Genomic DNA, 15,257 nt, shown 5'->3' on the forward strand with positions numbered 1-15,257 from the left:
GAGCTGATGAGTATGCGGATGTGTGCCATCACCGTGGCTAATGTGGAAAAACATTCCCTTGTGTTTGGGTGAATAGCTATATTTTCTTCAATGTACAACTAGTTTGTGGAGTCAGTGTAAAAAGTTGTGGTAAATCTGAGCTTTGCCTGCTATACTTTGGGGCACCTATGCTGCTCTGTTACAGTCAACTAAGGTAATTCAAAAAATGTTTATCCATTTCCATCAGAGCTGTAAAAAGCAAGACTTTGGCAGCCAGTGTTCTTTTAAACTTGTAATATCATTTTAGACGTTTTTATTTTTTCCATCTTTATTCTGCTATTTCTCAGAATTGGTCACTAGACCAGACCAGGTACTTTGAGGAATGGAAATGTGTTTGTATTCACCATTGCATGCCCATTGTTATATACACATATAGAATAGAGTTAAGGCTCAAAAAATATTTGGTGAGTAAATGAACATGCTTCTCTGCTCTGATTAGACCAGTCTAGTCACAGGCCATGCTCATGTAGTGGTTTCTCAACCTACAAAATAGGGATTTCTGGGTTCCTTCCATTTCTTCAGTCTTTTCTCAATGTAGCAGCCCACATAGTTCTTTTAACCCTTATGTGAGATCATATCATTCTGCTCAAAACCTTCCCCTGTTTTTCCATCCAATGCAAAATAAAAGCCAATGCACTCAGATTCATCTGTAAGGCACTGTGATCTGGAATTCTAGCTCTTCTCTCGTCTCATCTCTTTTCTTTCCCTCATTTTTTCCAATCCAAACATACTGTCATGCTTGCTGTTCCTAAACACACCAAGTATATTCCTGCTTCGGGGCATTTACTTGCTGTCCCCTGTTCAGGAGACTTTTCCCATAAATGGTCACATAGCTCACCCTCTCCCCTGCTTCACATCTTTGTCCAAATGCCACCTTACCAAGGAAATTTCCCTGACCAGCCCATTTGAAACGCTCATTTAAAACCTCATCAGCCCATTGTCCTTCTCTGCTTTGTTTTTCCCTTTGTGTTTATCATCATTTTCGTCTGCAATACTATACACGTGCTTGTTTATTGGCCTGTTAGCATGTCATCCCCAGAGGAGTACAAGCTTTTTAAAGTGAGGCATTTCAGTCTTTATTATTTACAACTGGACCCCTATTGCTGGGAACAGTGCTTGGCGCAGAATTGGTACTCAATAAAGAATTGATGAGTGAACAAATTATCTGCTTTCTTTACCTGTAAACTGGGGGTAACAATACCTACCATGCAATTTTCCTTTGTGCATTAGTGATAATGCATATAAGGTAATTAGCACAGTGCTCAGCACATAGTACTTGCTGAACAAATTATGGCTTTTGTTATTTTTATAATATGGTAAAAACCTAAAACCCTGTTTCATCTAATTCCGTGAACATATGTGGATCAATTGTTATGTCCAAGGCACCATTTGTACAGAGTATAAAGACAGAAAAGGCAAAGTGCTTAACCTTATACGAGTAGCACATAAACATGGCAACTATTTTTTATATTCAGGTACCCCAAATTCTTGCATGATTCATATTCAAATTTCTAGAGTTTCCAGATATCTCCGGTGCTGATAGGAAGCCTTTTCAACAACAACAACAAAATAAATTCATGTGCACTTTCCTCCTCTGTAAGAATGCCTTTGAACATTAGTGCATCTCTCTCTAGGTTATATTCTTGCCTAGGAATTTGAACATCTCTAGAAAAGGTAGAACACAAAGTCACAGTCTATTTCAAATTACCACTTTTATCTATGCTTTTTATATCACCCACATCTCTGTATCATGAATATATGTACATCTATATCTATGTATAGATAGATTTATGTGTAGAAACTTTTTATAGAAAAACTTTGTATTTCTATGTATAGATCTATATATAGAAACTTATCTATGTATAGAAACTTTGAGATATAAATCACATACTTTTATTATAAGGAAGTATTTTAACCCTAAAAAGCAACATAGAGGAAACATAATGAATATCAACGTAGTCTATAGTTTTATCAAATCTTAACATTTTCCCATGTCTGATTCAAACATTTTTCCTAGTAAATCGATTATTACAGATGTCATTGAATACTCCTATTTTATTTCCCAGATTCTATTTTCCTCTGTTTCTCACCAGAGATAATCCTGACTTTGTTGTTTCTAGTTACAAAGAATTTATTCTTTTTAAGTCTTATAATTAGTAAATCCTGGATATAAATCATACCAGGATTCACATTAGAATAGAGCAAAATAAACAAAATGAAATATCTCATTTTAAACTCTGGAGGTCTATTTTCTCTGGAAAAATCAGAAAACTTGGTCAATCCAGGTCTTCATTTCTTCAGAATTTCTTCATTTCAGGTACCCAGACGAAACTGAGAGATGGTTATCTACTCATCAACAGAACTGCATTTAACGTCTACTAACTTACTTCTCGGTTATTTCTTTTATTTATATTTCTTATCAGGGCTTTATAAGTATTTGCATTTGTAACTTCTGTTTTCTAAACTTTTTTTTTTTTTTTTTTTTTTGAGACGGTGTCTCGTTCTGTCATCTAGGCTGGAGTACAATGGCGCCATCTCAGCTCACTGCTGCCCCTTTGGGTTCAAGTGATTCTCCTGCCTCAGCCTTCCAAGTAGCTGAGATTCCAGGCATGCGCTGCCATGCCTGGCTAATTTTTGTATTTTTAGTAGAGATGGGGTTTCACCATGTTGGCCAGGTTGGTCTTGAACTCCTGATCTCAAGTGACACGCCTGCCTTGGCCTCCCAAAGTGCTGGGATTACAGGCATGAGCCACTGCGCCCAGCTATTGTTCTCTAACTTTTTTATGTTTATTTTTTGAGACAGATTCTCCCTCTGTCACCCAGGCTGGAGTGCAGTGGTGCGATCTCTGCTCACTGCAAGCTCCGCCTCCTGGGTTCACGCTATTCTCCTGCCTCAGCCTCCCTAGTAGCTGGGACTCCAGGCACTCGCCACCACGTCTGGCTAATTTTCTTTTTTGTTTGTACTTTTAGTAGAGACAGGTTTCACCGTGTTAGCCAGGATGGTCTTGATCTCCTGACCTCGTGATCCACCCGCCTCGGCCTCCCAAAGTGCTGGGATTACAGGTGTGAGCAACTGCATCAGGCCTGTTCTCTAAACCTTTAACCCCTTCACAATTTTAAATAGTTTCTTTTTGGCTTATCTTCTGCTTCATTTTTATTTTAATTCACTTGGTTGTGCATTTCTGCTTTGATAATTATTCTTTTGTTGAAGATGAAAGCAAAATTGGTGCTTTCCCTTTTCACATTTCCATGAGTCACCAGTTTACCTACCTTTAAGCAATGGGCCTAATTTTTCATATTTTTTCTTGAATTTAATGTAGTGAGTAATGTCCTTCTTTTTCTTTTTCCCTTAGCATTGTTTTATGACACTGACATTATTTGGAGTTAGAAGAAGCTCACATTCACCTCCTCAGCCCTTGAAAGCTTTCGTTTAAGTTGTTAAACCAAACATTTAGGGATTACAATCCTAAATCACCTATACTTTGATTTGATATATATTTTATTCCATCTTTGTCATTAAAAATTCTTAAACCAGGAACTGGTAACAGAGAGAAAGATCCATGGTTTTATATTTCAAGGTCTATGTGGAGAAAATCCAGTCCAATAACAAATAATTATTTTTATACACTTTAATTATTTATCTTATTTTGAGAATAATGTCCATTGGGGAAAATATGATACTCTCAATAATTTATGATAATGCTGGATTATAAATGCCACACTATTTATTGAACACTATGAAGACAAATGACAAATTGGGAAAAATATTCACATACATAATTTTCTAATACACAGTGCCTGCAACACTTCTCTCTGGAGTATCAGATTATTCCTAGCAAATTCATCTATTTGGTGCAAACCAAGAAGCCACCCTGCTGATTTTATATAGAACCATATGCAGGTTATTTTCAGTTTCAAGAGTCTAATCTGGCGGTCACAAATTCTCCCATGACTATTTTGGTAATCAAAAATAGTTAACAGTGCACCATGGTATGGTTTTTGCAGTTCCTTGAAAAGGAAGTACATTCTTGATCCAGATCCTGGGTTCTATGTGCAACTTTCTACAGACTTTAAGTAGGAAAATTTAGTGTATTCATGTTATTTAATATTAGAGTTGCAATTCTTTTTCTTTGTCCAGAATTTTGGTTTTTAATACCTCTTGTTGGATAAAATGGCATCGTTTTTCATAAGCTTGGCTTCAAAAGAGAAATAAATTACCTTAAAGAAATTAAATAGAAAATTAAGGGAACACATACCAAGGTGGTTTTAGACTCTCCTCAGTTTCTTTGAAAAAAGAAGGGCTTAATCTTACTAAGTGTCCTTGGTGACATTTGTAGATGTTGTCTCTGTGCTCTTTGATGAGGAACTTGTAGTCGTTTAGGTACAGACTTTAAGTCTGGCAGAACATAAATACCTCCCGATGAACTAGTTTCATCTTCAGTAGTATTCTGAAATATTTTCTTAAAATTCTGTATTTGGAGGAAAAATATACTTTCCTAAAATATAAACTGGAGTATGACTTCTGTCAAGGTTTGAAGGCCATCTGGCTTTCTTTTACATGGCAAATTATCATGTTCCAGAATACAGGTCACTCCCAAGAGGGTGTGGGCATGTAGAACCTATAATGCATACTTTGGTAAAAATACGCTACTTTCATTATGGTGATGATTTTGTGGTAGCACAGTGACTGAAAAAGTTCAAACTGAATATTAAAGCTAAATGTACCCCAAAGGAAAGATACACACCAACTTTGTTTTAAAAGAAACAGTATTTATTAAGAAATTATATGTTGAATTCTCCTACAGTCTGTGAAGATGGTTTCTTCCATTTCCACAGCACAAGACAACAGCTAAGATTATCTGGAAAACACTTGCAATGCTTGGGAATGGAGAGTTCCTAGGAACAGGAGGTGAAATGACATGAGTTTGCACTAATTTAAACTTTTGGATCCAAGGGCAAGACAGTCTTTTCCTTGGCAATTTAGTCCTTACTTGTATGAACACTAAAACCTGTCCATGGAATCTCATACCCAGACTGAAGTAATAATTGGATCATTTTAGTTCTGTAGAGCGGAGCATGCTCAACTTAATCACAGATCAAACCAACAGTTCTTTAACTATTATATCACATCTGAAATATCTGCATTCTTTATTAATAAAAAGGGTGCTTATACAGGGCAGAAATATAACTTTTTCAAGTATTTTATCATTATGATCTCAAGTACTTTAAACTATAAATTAAAAATAAATTATAAAAACTAGCATAAGATGCATATTTTCTTACATGACATTGTTGGAAATAAGCTTTAAATACAGAATTGCAATATCACCTTTTATATATGATCAACAGTGAAACATGCTAATCATAAAAATAGCTTTTACAAATATACATTTGTATATAGTGTCTCCCTTACCATTCATAAATGCCTTTCACATTTTAAGACTAAAAAAAAAAAAAACATAATTAGCAAAGGGGAAAACACATTTACAATTTAAACCATAAAAACCTGACAATTGTACAGCTTAAAACATAGAAGAAATGGAATTTCTAAAATTGAGCAATACTGTCCATTTTATTTATTTGGGTTTTTATATAAATTGAACCAAAGATGCTGCTGTCCAGTAAGAAACCTCCTTTCACATTTCTGGGGGTTGTCACAGTTTCTCTTCTGCTTTGCGGCATCATGCGTTATTTCAGATCACTTTATCTGTAGAAACTGAGAAAATAAAAATTTTTTAATACAGAGATTTGTGTTTCATTGTTGATAGCATGCATATACTGATAGATTTTAAGGTTAAATCAGGAGAAGAATAAAGGAAGAATTAGATGTTTAGTACAAATAATTTTGATGGTAGGTTCTTAGGTCCTTTGTTCTAGGCAATTCTATAATTGTTTTCACTTATGGAGTGTTACGATTTTTTAAAAATCCAGCTAATTTACTGCCTGAGGTCAGCAATTATTTTCAACTTGAGTTCTTGTCCAAGTCAAAGTAGGAACCACTTAAAGTTCTAGGCTAGGGAAAGAAATTTGAATTACTCATGAATCTTTGTTGCCCCTATCAAGACTGACCATAGGATACTTACCTTTGAACAGTGCAGTCCTAAGCCTTATGCATCTGGGATAGGAAAAAAAGCCAATACAGGTCTTTGATCTGCATTTCACAATCTTGGTTGCAAAAGAAAATCAGAAACATCTAAAGACTTCATGGTGCAACCACGAGTCTGAAGCATTATGTAAGAGCCCAAATTCAATTGGTTGAAGAACTGATTGAAATTGAATATGAAGATAAAATAATGCAAGACTCTATCAGTGGGGAAAATCATGTATTTATCTAGAATCCTATCAAGTTCCAGGGCTTTATATTTAGACAAAAATATTAGAACTACTGTTATCCCGTCAACTTCAAAGGTCTTAGGGGTTAGACAGAAAATCTGTATATGTCTTAAGAGTCAAAGACATGCAAATCAAGGCATCAGTCTGGATGGGACATGTTGGCCTTTTATAAGTAGCCAGAGAATTAGGTAACTTGACTTTATTTACTAAAGATTTGAAGTCCATGATACAAAGATTATGAAAAAGACTGAGTATGGCAAATGGGTGGTGAGAATTTCTCTGGAAGTTTGCAGCCCCCCAGATTTCATGCTGGCCAAGACTACTGGTTGAAAGAGACTCAGTGAACATGATGATTGAGTTTTCACACTCACATGTGAGATGTGCCTCCTTCAAACCTTGTTATGATGTTGGCACATTACCTGTCTAACATGAAAAAAAGAAAAAAAATTAAACTGAACTAAAAATGAAACATACCCACTTAATAGTCTTTTCTACAGTCAAACACATTTAAAAACTTATATTCCTAGGAAAGAAACTTTCATGAATAAGACGTAAGTACATTTTGATGCTGTATTTTGATATATTCTCTTTCTCTGTTTCTCTCCCTCACTGCCTTTTTCCTTTTCTCCTCCCTCTCTTTCTCCTTACTCAATTTATACTCTACACTGATCACATATATATGAATTTTGAAAAACGAAAGCTGTATTCAAATGTGTTTCTCATGCAGTTCCAGGTTGTGTTTATGTGCATGGGAAGAGTCCATTTGGTACTTAAGTCACAAAGGTTCGAACTTATTATACAACATAAGTAGACTACTTTTTGGGTGGTGTAAAGGAAGTTTTGTATATGACCTGCATGCACGTATCAACAATGATCAATTATCAATATGAGAATGAATAACTTAAAAAATAAAATACAAGTAACCCATAGGTGAACACTGATATATGAAAATAAGGTAATACAATGTTTGAATTTTGATAGATTCACTTGTATGCAAAAAGGAAATAAGGCTATTTATATGATTGCAATTGCACTCTTTCCTCTAAGGCCTCCATTGATCACTTTCTTATTATAAATGGAAAATGCGAAAAATACTGCAGCAGCTGTGTATATAAAGTTTACTAGTCATGGTATTTCTCCAGGTTAAGTCATGGCAGTTGACATGAATTTGGTACATTCTTACACCATCCTGCATGTGTCAAAAGAGGTAATGGCTGTTTAGTAAATATTTACTTTGTTAAGATGAAAAAAACAACCTGCAGATTTTTTGTGCATAATTCATTATCCCCAGTATAATATTTTCTTACACCTTTCTTTGCTTCTTAATTGTAAATAATTACATAAAAATAATTGTTGGAGGAAGAAAGGTAGGTTTGAAAATAATTTATTGAAGTCTTCCTTCTCACCATAAAGCTTCAAAGCATTTGAATAAAACAAAAACCTCATTGACTTTGCATTGTGAAGCAGGTATTATTAACCATATGGTTACAAGTCATGAATATATTTCTCCTTATCTAAAAACAGTGGCAAAACATATTCACAAAGCTTTCCATAAAAGTGCTAGTATGAGAAAAGGCTTACTGTTGGCTGTAAAGCCTGGGAGAAAGAGGACAAACTATGACATTCATATTGCTTTTTTCTCAAGAAACATAGTCACTTACGGAGGTGATTGGTTTAGCATAATGTAAAACTAATTGTGCTCTCCTTCTCTGAATAGTGGGTAATTTATCTACTGGCTGTTTGGGAGCTTGGAAGCTTTTAAAACAAATTCTCCTGATGATGAATGCTGCTTAAACTTTCAATCTCTCCCATTTCTGAAAAACAACAGAGCTACTCGGTCGGACTGGATTGTACTAAGCCAACCAATTACTTCTACTTGACAAAGATGAAATGGATAGTATTAATATACATGGAAAGCACATTTAATTTTAAACTTTATGCATTACTATATTTGAAATAAAATAGTACAGCAATATATAGAATAAATCCACCTTATATATACCTCTGCCCCCAAAATCATACTTTTAAATAAGTCTTCTGACTTCTTCAGTAGCAGGAATGCTTATTTTTGGTCTAATTCAGATTTATAACTAATAAGAAATTAGAGAAATTTACATAATCTATATTTTTAGGGAGCATATATAAATGCAAAAAAGGTAAAAGAAACTGTAGGTAAGACAGGTCACATAACACTTTATAGAAAAGCAAAGTCTTACGAACAGCAGTTATATTTGTTGCCACTATGGATCATGTTTCTTGAGTAATTGTTCAGCCATTCACACTTTTTACAGATAATGTGACTATATTTGGCTTTCACAAATCCCTCATTCTAAATGAGATACAATTCAATTCACATTTTTAAGTAACACAAACTAATTCCCAGCACCTATTATTCATCAGTTAAAACAACTCTTAGGAACCAAACTACATTACACTTTTAGGTTCAAATAATCATATCAAAAACTGTAATGGAGTGAAAACCAAAATGAGTAGTAACTTATTGGAATAACTACCAATGGTAGTTATATAACTGCTCCATTAGGTAGGTCTTGGAGGCTCAATAATCTCTATTCCTGAGTTGATGGCCATTTAGAGTGCAGGACAGTGAATCAGAAAACACAGGGGAGAATCATCTGAGATTTTCACTTTAAAAACAAGGCTTCGATGAGTAACATCTAGTATGTAATTTCCCAACAGGGTGACTACAGCCAATAATAATTTACTTGCACATTTTAATATAACTAAAAGAGTATAATTGTTTGTAACACAAAGGATAAATGCTTGAATTTAAATTGTTAACCCTTGACATTGTCTATAGTGATTCTTGGTAAGTTGTGACTCCACTGGCAAACTGTCTTCTGAACATGCTCACTGCATTTTTACCTGTCTCCATTCTGTCTTCTCTTTCCTTATTTCCCTGCCCCTCCTAACTGTTCAGTTTTATAATTCGAACCCATTGTTCTGCCCAATAATTCTCATGTCTTTATCCTATTTTCCATCTGGCTCACAATAGTCATGAAATAAAAAAGACCAAGAAACGACAGGACTTTTTAGCATAGTGGATCACAAATACCCATATCAGTGGGTTTTGTTATTTCATACAGAAATGGAAAGATAAAAAGGCTAGGAAAATCAGTCATTTTCTATAGTATCATAGAATTTAAGTTACTGTATATGGTATGCTAAGATGTTTTATTTTTCTCTCCTAAAACTGAAGCTAAACATAAAACAATACTATAAAACAATCATAAAAGGAAAAAGGAGGAACTTAATGTTAAAATAAATTTAACTTTATTTACCAAATCTATAGAAACTTTTCCTGCAAGTATTATAAAGTGACTGTCAAACTTTTGCACCATTCATGTTTTAGTTTAATTTATAAGATTGATTTATAGACACAGTATAAACAGCTTTTGATTTCAAATTGAAAAGAGTATACTAACATAAATTATAATTAGAACTACCATATTTATGGACATTTGGTTTGGGACATGGCTTATTGTATTAGACACACCAGAGACTGGGTGATTTATAAGGAAAAAGGGTTTAATGGATTTACAGTTTCACGTGACTGGGGAAGCCTCACAATCATGGCAGAAGGCAAGGAGGAGCAAGTCACATCTTACATGAATGGCAGCAGGCAAAAAGAGAGAGCCTGCGCAGGGAAACCCCCACCCCCATAGCACAATCAGATCTTATGAGACTTATTTACCATCACAAAAACAGCATGGGAAAGACCTGCCTCCATTACTCAATTACCTCCCACCAGAACCCTTCTACAATACTTGGGCATTCAAGATTCGGGTGGGGACACAGTCAAACCATATCACTTACCATATGTGATTTTAAAGAACCCTGTTTTTCAGAGTTAATGACATCATTTTCTCTGTCTAATTACTGCTGTCTTTAATGAAGATGTTAGTGCAGTAATAGTTTTAACATCTAGACACACAGATCATTTGTGTTTCTGGAGTACATTTAACTGAAATCACAAATAATTTTCAAATAAGAGTCTATTTATTTTGGATTCTATAGGAATTTTTTTTTTAGTTTGTTAAGATGTAATGATGTCAGGAACCATAATGATGTCTTCAGAACTGTAACTCCAGAAGCATCAGAGAAACAGAGTGGTTCAATGGTGAAGCTGGTGATTACTATCTTACAGTGATCTTGTCTAATCTTGCAAACAGAGCAGCAGTGCCTTTTACAGTAATTATGGCCAATGAATATGTAGCTTTGTCTTGACTATCTCAAATGATACAGAACTCTTAAGGCAGCTTGCTGTATTTGTAGATAATCGTGTTTAGAAAAGAATTTGTTACATTGAGTCTAAATCAGCTAAATGACTGAACTATTTATTAATGCTAAGCCAAAAACCTAGAGAGTATGACGATCAGTAAGATAGCCAGACAGAATGTGAGAGGTATTGAAGTATCAGGGGGTTCTGAGCTATCAGCTATAATATTCAGGTGAGATCTTCCAAGAAGGCAAGAGAGAGTAAGGCAGAAAGCAACTCCAATGGGAGGCGGGTTGGTTTTAGAAAGAACATTAAAGACACCTGAGTTACCTACCTAAGGTTCCGTTAATTCCCTCCAGATAGACTATGTGGTCTCTATCAGAGTATGGAAATGGGTGTTTAGAATCTGGAACTGGGCTAAGCTTGTGGGCATGGGTGACAATCATCATAATGACACTTATTCATATAGTGGGTGGAAGTTTATAAAAATAGTTTATGTGTATATTTTCATTTGATTTCTATTATAAATCAGTGAGGTTCTTGGGCAAGAATCACCCTCAGGTTGATTATTAGTTCTTGTATCAGAGAATGAATGTTTTGCCTTTCAGCCCAGACTAGAGCTTTCTCTAATATTCTGTTCTGACTAGTCATGGGAAGAAGCATTGTAGTGAGGCAGCCTGGGCACATCACTAATTATAGCACAGATAATCTTTACTGGGATGTGAAAATACATACCCTCATAATGAGTAGGAGATAAGGGATGGAATTAGTGGAAACATATTAGGATTTCCCCATACACTTCTACATGCTTTTCCCTGATTTGTAGTAGTTCTGCCTAAATATTTTTTTAAGTTCAGGTTTGAACTAATTAAAAATCATTTTAATTAAGAACGTGCTTTAGGCATTTGTCTGAAAAAGACCTTTTTGTTGTAAAACTACTTTGATTAGGTAAAAAGAACAATTAACTTTACAGTAAAATTATTGTGAGTTACATAATTTTATTTAAAATGTGTAAAAATTTAATTAAATATTGAAAAAATTTAGTCACATTGTTTGGATGTTCTGTTACACATACATTAACATTTCTCTTATTTTATTCCAAATCGTACGCTGATATTTTCTGAAGATAATGATTATTGTATTTTGAGTATTTTGGGATCACTGACAATCATATTTAACTAGTTGGATTGATAGATTATAGTAGTTTTATTTGGCACATAATTTGTGTTTGATAATGCATCAATTTTTTATTTTTCATACTAATTATGTAGTGTCTAAAAATCATTATTTACTCCCAATGCTGGAAATGATGATGATAATTTTAGGATAGTACTCTAAATTGCCTAAGTTAATGCTAGTGCAAAAAAACCAAGTGCTGATTAATGCTAAGATTATGAACTTTGAAATTTCACACATTTGACTGCTTTCCACAGTTGCTTATGGGATTAATTTTAGCACTACAAGTAGAAATATCTAAAAAATCACTTTATATCCAACAGGAAAATGTGATTTGGAATTAATTGCTTTACAGGAATAATTTTAAAAGCCCTTTGAAAATGTATAGTTAACTCATAATTCTGAATAGCTGGGGGAAAGGTTGTCATGGTTGTTTAACAATTTTCATTTAATTAAATTTAGTGTATACACATTCAAAGATTAGAATATAATAAAGTGACTTCATTTTTAAAATTGCATAAAATTAATCTGACAGTAAATGAAATAGTATGGTGAAAAAAAGACACTATTATCCTATAAATAAACCCTTGTTTTTTTTTAATCAAAGTATATTTGGGAAACATAGTTAATTTAAAAAAGAACACTTAAATCTTAAAGTTTTGTAATATTACCAAAACACTTTTAACACTGAAATTATGCGGGATATAATAAAATACTGGATAACTCAGAATTTCAGAGTCTTGTAGTACTTTATATTTCATGTTTATAAAATAATTTCCAGAATTATAACAGATGTAGAAGGAATTGGAAATTGGGTTTAATCTGTCTTATGAATGATCATGCCATATCCTCTGCAGGTTACTTTTTGAAATAGATTTTGGATACCAACTCACCTGTGTTTTCCTTTATTCATTATATGAGAATATAGAATTTAGAAAAATAATCAGTTATATGATTATCCTGGTATAGATCAAGATAAATAGAACACTGGAGCATTTTTAGTCAATAAATTTTTGAAATAATTCAGTAAAAGTTGAGTTCTCTCCTAGATTTTTGTGAACAAATCTGTTCCCAAATAAGAAAACAAACTTAATTGGAAGGGCTTTTTCCTTTATAATCGGATTCCTCTAATAAGCTACACTTTATAGACCTGAACACAATGCTCTAACATCATGTGTTCATTGGAATTTGACTGGGGTAATCCACAAGACTCATGATCACTAGACTGTACTTTGATAAAGAGGAAGGGTGCTGTGTTTGCCTGGCTTTCTTTCTGTTGTATCATCTACACCTAGCATTACTTGCTGAGCAAAGAAGGTATGGTGTTACTTAGTGTATATGTGTATCTATCTATCTATCTGTCTGTCTGTCTGTCTGTCTGTCTGTCTGTCTGTCTGTGTCTGTGTCTGTCCGTCCGTCCGTCCATCCATCCATCCATTCATCCATCCAGGGTCTGCACTGTACATCCAAAACTAAATTATTTATACTGTATTTCACAAATACTCATCTTAATGAAGAGAATCCTGAGACACAAAGTCACTTGACCAGGGTCTTACTGAAGGTGATAAAATAAATCCAGCACAGAATCACATATTTCTGCACTTACCTGAGGGTCACATTAAATAAATACTTGATTTGAAATAAACATGACAGAATATTGATGTCCCTTGTGTGAAGGTTGGCAATGACATGTTCCCAACAAACCTTCCTCTAAAAACATGGGTCCTTGGTGGGAGTTACTTTTAGATTTACTTTGGGAACTGGGAACTGCTTTGATTAGCAGAGTTTTGGCAAGTGAGTGTTAGGAAGGGGGGCAAGCATCTATAGCACTGTTTTGGAGATCCTCTTCTAACAGTATCAACAAGTGAAAGAGCAGAGGGAATTCGCTTCTGGGTTACAAAGAAGAATTGTGAATATTTACTAGCATATGTGTACATAACTTTAATAAATTTTAAATAAACATTGACCTTTTAAGGGAGTGATGAACAATGCTTTTTTGAAACTGGATTTCTGTATTTTTTTTTTCTACGTAATAAGGAATATATATTTTTGGTCTTAGTCTCTGGTTCCTAGCACAGAGCTCCTAAATCCCTTATAATTTCCTAAATGATAAGGGTGATGGGAGCATCTGTCATTATAATATTTGGTTTTTGTACAGAGCTTCTGGAATTCTTGTAATTTCTTAAGTGATAGCAGTGTCTTTTGTTATTCATAACAAGCTCTTTGCTCTCACTTGAGTTTATGATGATGAGGTGACTTAGGGTAAGGTCCCTAGATAGTCTCAAGATAGTGTTGATCTCCAGAAAGACTGAGTGATTAGAGGGTTTGAACTTTCAGCTTCACCCACTGACCTTGAAGAAAGTGAGAGGTGCTGGAGCTTAAGTGCCATAAAACTCTTGAACATGAAATTTGATGAGCTTCTCAGTTGGTGAAAATAGCCACATGCCAGGAGGAGGGTGCACACCAACTCCACTGGGACAGAAGCTCCTATGCTCAAAACCCTTCCAGTGAAGTTTTTTCCTGAATTCTGTGAGCCATCCTAGCAAAGTATTGAACAGGAGGAGGGGGTGCATGGGAACCTTGATTTATAGCCAGTAGAGCAGAGCACAGGTAAAAAGCTGGGACTTGCGCTGGTACATGAAATGGGGGAGTGGGAAGGGTAGTCTTGTGGACTGAGTCCTTAACCTGTGGGTTCGGATGCTATCTCCAGATAGATACTGTGAACTGAATTAACTATAGGACACCCAGTTGGTGTCCACTGGAGAACAGCTTGCTGTGTGGGAAAACCCCTCTACCACCACATTTGGTCATAGAAGTGTTCTGTGTTGTGAGAATAGAATAGAATAGAATAGATCAGTGTGTTTTTCATCAGACCTTCTTACAGCTCTATCAATAGCTGCATACCAAAGTATTAATAATAGCTAAAAGTCATTGAATATTTCAATGTAATTGACTCATGAATTGGATATGTTTGGGTTATGAAAATATAGAACCAGTTTTATTATTTATATAGAAAATACCATATCTTGCATAGGAATAAAAAATAAAAATAAGAATTAAATAAAAATTAAATAAAAAATAGATTGAATCTTTCAAAAGCATATTCTAGTCAATGGATAGTTGCTAGTTGAACTTTCTGGTAGGAAGAGAAGGAAATTAAGCCTCAGATTTCCTATTCTGTCATCTTGCTGATGTCATTCTTTTTGGCTAAACTTTTTCAATCTAATATATCAATACTTCCCGATATAGTTACTCCCTTTAAGTTGATAGAAACAACTCAAAGAAAAATCTATTTGTTGCTTAGCATCAATAAATAATGGCGATAAAAAATGCCCATGAATATCAGAAAATGAAATATATCTTAAATTTTGAAATCATTTAAAATTCTGGGTAAAGTTTTAGAATAATTGGGTCTTATCTCAAAGTTATTAGTTTTCATATAAATATCAGAAAATTTCAAGTGATTTAAATT

The 15,257-nt window shown here is 34.3% G+C and overlaps 1 protein-coding gene and 1 pseudogene across 21 annotated transcripts in view; one reads left to right on the plus strand and one right to left on the minus strand.

Annotated features, from left to right (window-relative positions):
* Positions 1-4,788: 4,788 nt before the first annotated feature.
* Positions 4,789-15,257, minus strand: part of LOC105477129 (RALY RNA binding protein like) — a 733,794-nt gene continuing 723,325 nt past the window's right edge. For all 21 annotated transcript variants that reach the window (XM_071068042.1, XM_011733504.2, XM_071068041.1 and 18 more), the window contains one exon: positions 4,789-5,755. In XM_071068042.1, coding sequence (XP_070924143.1) covers positions 5,738-5,755 — 18 coding nt within the window. In that variant the 3' untranslated portion in view covers positions 4,789-5,737. The remainder of the gene's footprint in view (positions 5,756-15,257) is intronic.
* LOC112425858 (small nucleolar RNA U13) lies at positions 6,706-6,801 on the plus strand (annotated as a pseudogene).

This window comes from Macaca nemestrina, chromosome 8 (assembly GCF_043159975.1).
Source record: "Macaca nemestrina isolate mMacNem1 chromosome 8, mMacNem.hap1, whole genome shotgun sequence".
Taxonomy (NCBI): domain Eukaryota; kingdom Metazoa; phylum Chordata; class Mammalia; order Primates; family Cercopithecidae; genus Macaca; species Macaca nemestrina.